The 7,348-nt window shown below is 36.7% G+C and overlaps 1 protein-coding gene across 1 annotated transcript; it reads left to right on the forward strand.

The window, feature by feature from the left end:
- Positions 1-411: 411 nt before the first annotated feature.
- LOC103607004 (bile acid-CoA:amino acid N-acyltransferase-like) lies at positions 412-6,676 on the forward strand (the record flags this gene model as incomplete). Its single annotated transcript, XM_008591560.1, has 2 exons — positions 412-614; positions 4,860-6,676. Coding segments are annotated over 2 exons (791 nt in total), but the record flags the coding sequence as incomplete, so codon positions are not given.
- Positions 6,677-7,348: the final 672 nt, after the last annotated feature.

The raw sequence follows: 7,348 nt of genomic DNA on the forward strand, positions 1-7,348 counted from the left end.
CCACCCGACATAGTGCCCAGAGGTGAACAAGGACGCGGCGACGCCGGAACAACGGGGCTGCACCAGCAGTGGCGTTGACGGAATCGGACATGCGCCCTGGCCTAATTTCTATGGCTTTCTTTACTGCAGGACTGTAGAAATGAACCACTATTAGTCCCTCTTCTCCTTTTCTGCAGGAATTAACATGTCAGTGGTTCCTAATCAAACTTCCAAATATAGTGTTCCATTATATATTCAATAGGCCTTAATTCTGCCCCAGATACGAGGCTGAAAATCTGGGGATTCTGTTTGAAAATTTATGTATTAATTCCAAAATTTGTGATGCATTTCCTCTTTGTGTTCTCGTATTTTTATTACCTTTTTCTCACCTTCCCTTCATACACTATTCTGTCTTGTTTTGTTCTTTTTCAGGAGAAGGCCGTTTCCCAGGGGTAATTGATTTGTTTGGTGGTACTGGTGGACTGCTAGAATTCCGGGCCAGTCTTCTGGCCAGTCGTGGCTTTATATCCTTGGCCTTGGCTTATTTTCACTATGATGACCTGCCCCCCAAACTAGAAGAAACAGATTTGGAGTATTTTGAGGAAGCTGCAGACTTTCTCTTGAGACATCCTAAGGTAATTTTCCCCTTTCCAGTAGGTTTAAGTGCCTGTTTTTTAATAACCATAATATTCTGTGACTTCTCCTAACTTTTAAGTATGATTCTCCTTCAGTGAACTTGAAATTCTATTACATGCCCATATTATTCACATGACTTATCTATCACCCAGTGATTTTTGCTCAGAAAAACAAAATGCATAGGAAGTTAGCCCCTGTTCATCACGTTATCAAAAGGCATTGGCTTTGAATTCAGAAATGGATTGTATTTCTGGCTCCATTGCATCTGGTTGAGGGAATTTGGGCAAATTACTTAGTTAGACCNTTATTTTCACTATGATGACCTGCCCCCCAAACTAGAAGAAACAGATTTGGAGTATTTTGAGGAAGCTGCAGACTTTCTCTTGAGACATCCTAAGGTAATATTCCCCTTTCCAGTAGGTTTAAGTGCCTGTTTTTTAATAACCATAATATTCTGTGACTTCTCCTAACTTTTAAGTATGATTCTCCTTCAGTGAACTTGAAATTCTATTACATGCCCATATTATTCACATGACTTATCTATCACCCAGTGATTTTTGCTCAGAAAAACAAAATGCATAGGAAGTTAGCCCCTGTTCATCACGTTATCAAAAGGCATTGGCTTTGAATTCAGAAATGGATTGTATTTCTGGCTCCATTGCATCTGGTTGAGGGAATTTGGGCAAATTACTTAGTTAGACCGTCTCATCCTCAATTTCTTCATCTACTAAGTAATGTTATAGTAATACTATGTCATAAGGTTATTGTAAAAGTTAAAGGGGATAATACAGAAGTGCTTATGACAGTACCTGGCAATAATAAGCACTCAGTAAAGGTGAACAATTATTATTATTATCATTTTCTAATCACCATACTTCACCAGACATATAGTCTGTTTTTCTTTGAAGAGTGGGTCTGAAGCTTTAGTTACTTGAGAGGCCTTAAAATAATATGGCCATAACATAACTTTCCAATCCACGTATCTTCTTTGAATCTTAAATCATGTGCTTTGCTACTATAATAGGGTTGTTGCTTACTATTCCTTGTTAATTGCCTAATTTTTAAAAAATAAGAATTGAAGTAAAATTAAATCTCTGTACTACATCATTTTTCATACAGCGATCACCAAAATATAATCAGGATTGCAAATAGTAAGACGAGCCACAATTACTGACAATCTGCTCATGTATTGAAATTTTAAATGGCTGTTTTTGATGCATAAATGGAATTGTCCTTGAACGATCAGATAGGCAGTGTTATCATTGTGCTAGCCCTCTACTTGGCTTAGATGAGAAGTGGAAATGTTATATGATTCTGCTTTTTACTTTCTTAGTCCACTTCCCTTTATGCCTACTGTGTGACTTTTCTATCATCGTTCTTACCAATGTCACATAGACAGCTAGTTAATGACTAATCCAGACCTAGAAAGCAGATCTCTTTCCTGGGCTCTGAGTACTTCCATTAAACCTGATTCACACTGTCTCTTCTAGAGGATGATAGACCATAGATTTTTCAATTCCTTGTACGTCTTATTTCTCTGTTAATTTTAAGTGATTTCTAAGGACTAGAAATTCCCTGATCCCAAGTTTAGTGGCAGAAGTTGTAACAAGAGTTACTCTTCAGCCAAAGGCTGGAAACAAATTAGATAATGTCTGCACATATTTGAGTCACCTTTTTTGTTCATCCATGTTATGTTTGCTCTTACTTTATCTTCCATGGCCAAATCCATTCCGAGGTCCCATCTCTCCTTGCCACACCTGTCATTCTCTTTTATATTAAGACATTGAATTTCACAGAGGGGAGATGGTCAGAGAAAGAGGAAATGTTGGTCAAAGGGTGCAAAGTTTCAGTTAGACAGGAGGAATAAGTTCTAGTGATCTATTGCATAGTATGGTGGCTGTAGCTAATAATAATAATAATAATATTTCAAAATTGCTAAAAGAGTAGATTTTAAATGTTCTCACTACAGATAAATGATAAGTTTGTGAGGTGATGAATATGTTTATTAGCCTGATTTGCTCATTTCACAATGTATGCATCTATGGAAACATGACCTTGTACCCCATAAATACATATAGTTATTCTTCATCAATTAAAAATAAAAATGAATAAAAGAATTATAGAGCTTGAAAGGACCTTTTAACTGATTCAAGCCACCCCTCTTAGTATGCAGGGTAGGAAACAGAGAGAATATATGATTCATTCCATTTGTTTAAGTTTTTTTTTCCCCCCTTATCCTAAGAATTTCTCACATTTCTGTCAGCTGGGCACAAGTGGTACATTCGTTCATGTTTTTCTAAATAGTAAGAAAAACCCCCCAAACATTAGTTAATAAAATGCCTTGAAAATATAGGATCAATTAAGATGAATATAGGAGAAGAGTTGAGGCTTTAGACAAGAGATGTTTCTCTCTGACACTCTGTCCTTGCCAGGAGCCAGTGCTCAAGGAGAATCAAGGTTTTATTTTGTGCCACAGAGAACAATCATCTCTAACTCCTTCTTCTCTTTATACTCCCACACCAAATTGGTGATTGAGAGCTGTACAGTTTACACTCATAAATAACTTGTGAACATGTCGTTTTCTTTTCATCCCCACTGGTTCAGGATCTGACTTATGCATACTTATTCAGCCTTATCTTATACCCATCCTTAAAATCTGTCCTAATTCTCCTCTTTAATTAGGAAGAGAGTCAAGACTGCTTAGTGTGTCTTTTAAAGCTATTCACTATCAGGTTGTTGTTTTCTTTTCCAGCCTTATTTTACTATTTCCTGCCTTACACTCTAAATTCAAGTAATAAAGAACTACCTGAGTTTCCCTAAATGCGTTGATTGCTCTTTATTCCCTCTGAATTTTGCACGTGTTCCTCCCATGATGAGTTCGTTTGGAATATTTTGGCTATATTTCCCAGAAAAGTGGCTGATAGTGACCTAAACAACATCAGCATAAGGTGTTTTATTCTCTCATGTATAATAGGTCAGGAGAGAGGTGCTTCAAGCTTTGGTTCTGAAACTCAGTGGTGTTTCTGGTCAAAGAGACTAGACTGACTTTTCTACAATTTTGGGGCCTTACCCTCAAGGTCACAAGATGTATGTGGTAATTTTAGGCATGAAGTCAACATGCCAGCATCCTAAGCTGGAACGAATGGTCAGGGACATAGGCTTTCTCTTCACGATTCTATGACATTTTACATGTGCAAAGAAATCTTTAGGTAGATTATACTGGCCTTACAAGACAGGCTGAAAAAGTATGTAGCAAAGGAGGATAGGTTCAGATCCATCAGAATTTATCGCTTGGGGCTGGAGACATTGATATGCCCCACCAAATCAAGGTCATGTTAGCCTTCAAATTATGGAAAATGGCTCTTGCATAGTAAACAACTAACAGTGTCTGCTACACTCAGCATGGAATATCCTTCCTAATTCTTGGCTCCCATTTTTTATATGAGGACTCATTTGTATTTCCTCCAAGAGTCTTTCTTTGATTTTGCCTTTATTCCCTGCCAATCTGGGTTGGCAGCCTTGCCTATATGCATTCTTATATCATAGAATTATGACACTAGTCATCTGTTATTTTCTCCTATGTCTCCATCTGGCAGTTAGTTCCTTGATGACAAGATTGTGCTTTCTCCCTGTGTCCCCCAGTGCTTGACAAAGGGCAGATGCTCAACAAAGGGCAGATGCTCTAAAAATGTTTATTTGATGACTGACAATGAAAGAGGAAGCTGAGCCAAGCCTCTTTTATAAAACCTTTCTCCAAAGGAAGGAAGAAGAAACCAAAGCAAGTCTAGAATCCTCTTGCTTGGTTCAAGTTTCCATGCTCTATCCTACTAATTTCACCTTCTTTCTCAGTCCCTTCTTACAGGATGCTCTTTCCTCTGAACTTCTAGGGAGCTCAGAAATGTGGCAACAAAGTTTACCAATGAATCATATCCTGACTCATATTATTCACGATAGCCACTTTTTCTTATTTTCCCTACTACACTGGTGCTTCTTTAGGGCATTTTAAACTTAGAACCTAGCACAATGCTGACTGAATCCATGGTATTCAATCAGTAAAAGCTGACATATTTTTGAAGGAGTATTTCTTTTGAATACACATTATATATTCCAGAACTCTAGAGCTGGGCATGTGGGTGGGATTAATACTTTTGTCCCCATTGGTCATTGAAGTTCTTTGGTTGTTCAGGATTGTGGGGTTTTCCTAAATGAAGGATAGAATAACATCTCATTTCCATTATTTTCAGGTGCTTGGCCCAGGCGTTGGGGTAGTCTCTGTATGCAAAGGAGCAGAGATTGGACTTTCCATGGCTGTTCACCTAAAACAAGTCACAGCCACTGTACTGATTAATGGGCCCAATTTCATTCTTGGTGTTCCGCAGGTATATCGTGGTCAGATCTATGAGCCCATGCCCCACTCTATACAATTATTATCCTTCACCAGGTTGGGGTTAGTAGAGTTCGGTGGTATTTATGAGGAAACTCGAATTGTGAACAACCAGTATATTTTTCCCATTGAAAAGGCCCAGGGACATTTTCTCTTCATTGTGGGAGAAGAAGATAAAAATATCAACAGCAAAGTCTATGCTAAGGAAGCCACAGAACAGCTGAAGAGAAATGGGAAGAACAACTGGACTGTGCTGTCTTACCCGGGGGCAGGCCACCTGATAGAGCCTCCCTACTCCCCACTGTGCTGTGCCTCAGGGACCCCTGGTGTCTGCTCAGCCGTTCACTGGGGAGGAGAGGTGATCCCACATGCAGCTGCACAGGAACATGCTTGGATTGAGATCCAGAAATTTCTCAGGAAACACCTAGATGTGACCAGTCAACTCTGAGAAGACTAAATATTCGTGAGAAGGAAGTTATAGCAAGAGAAGGGCAGGAGGACTGACAATGATAATGTCTTGTCTGTTGAAAAGGAAAAATGGTTTCCACTTAATCCAATATTATACATACACTGGAGTCCTATTTTTATGGAAATAAACTCAGAGCTCTACCTGCCTTAAAATATTTCAGTTTATAATCATAGCAATTCTCAAGGGGAAATAATTATCAACAGTAAACCACAGAATCCCCTGGCTTGTAAAACAGACATGAATCAAATCAGATGCTGACATTTGTTGATTTTCTAACATTCAAATTAAATATGCTTAGATCTCTTATATTTGAAAATAGCTCATGGTTTCTTCATTGTTATTGGAAAACTAGAGCTGGGTAAAAAATATATTATTTTAGTCAATATGGAAGATGATATAGATGTAAGATCATTGAGTCTTAAGTCTGCAACCAATAATTCAACCAAAGCTAATAAAATTAAATAAAATTATTTTTGTATCTAAACATGTACAGAATTTTGCATTCTCAGCTATGGGAGAAAAGCAATCTGAGATTCACAGAATTGCAACCCGAGGAAGTAGCCATGTTGATGGAGATCATGTGCCTCTAAATTAAGGGTTGGCAAACTTTTTGTGTAGAGCTAAATAGTAAATATTTTCAGCTTTGTGGGCCATAAGGTCTCGTCAGTGCTACTAACCAGCCAACTCCCTATCTGCTTTCTGATACTCCCTCTGTGTAGAGTAAAATCATTCCATTTGGTTGAAGAGGAACTAATAGCCTCTCTCCTTTCTCACTCAGAAGTCGTCACATTTCACAGGCCTGGTCAATCAGAACACTTCACTCCTTTGACTATAATAATCATGCAATTGCAATGTCTAATGCCTCCAGTATGATGTTATATAATAGTTGTCATAATAAATATAACTTTCTTGTTTTCTGTTTGGGGATTTAGGAAAAATGTCTCTGTCTGTGAGGTCTGATGATATTATTTTGGCTTGATATATATCCATTGATTTATGTTTTATGGAATTCTTTTAAACCAAGAATGTTTTAGAATTTTTTTCAAGTCCTTTTTCAGCATCACTAAAAATGATTCTATGGGTTTTCTTTGAATATCTATTAATAGGATAAATTATTTCCTAGTATTAAATCATTTTTGCATTTGTGGAATAATACTCACTTGGTCATAACATTCTTAATTAACATTAATAAATGAGATTGAGCTGTTTTTTCTTTCTGTGTAATTTTTTTGGCCAGGTACATCAATGTTGTTCTTGTTTCATAAAAAGAATTAAAAATTTTTCCTTCTTTCCTACAATAGTTTAATTAAAAATTACCTCCTCTTTAAAAGTTTAATAGCACCATCCTGGTTATTCTATTACTTCTGGTAATTTTTTAAAAGACACCCTGGATATATATTGGGGTCTACTATAATATATCTTGTTTACATTATAATGGATATTCTCAATCCAAATCATTTTTTTTTTTTTTTTAGCATTTTATATACCAGGAAAATCAGAAATATATAAAATTAAACTACATGATAAAATTTTTAAAAATACTCTCCAATTTTGGCACATCAATATTGTCAAAGTTACAATAGAAATAAAATATATATTAATTTTATTTGATTTTTGAAATTATATGAACAAAACTTTGGAGAAGTTTCTGACATACTTTTTGATTGTGGTAAAACAGACAAAACAAAATAGACACAACATTTTTAGTTGTATATATGATACACAGTGGCATTAAGTACATTCACATTGATGTGCTACCATCACCACCATCCGTCTCCAGAACTTTTTCATGTTCCCAAACTGAGACCCCATACTGTTGAATAATAACTCATCATTTCCCCCTTCCCCTAGTCTCTGACAATCCCACCTTTCTATTTTCT

The sequence above is a fragment of the Galeopterus variegatus genome, unplaced genomic scaffold (genome assembly GCF_000696425.1).
Source record: "Galeopterus variegatus unplaced genomic scaffold, G_variegatus-3.0.2 Scaffold7034, whole genome shotgun sequence".
Lineage (NCBI taxonomy): Eukaryota > Metazoa > Chordata > Mammalia > Dermoptera > Cynocephalidae > Galeopterus > Galeopterus variegatus.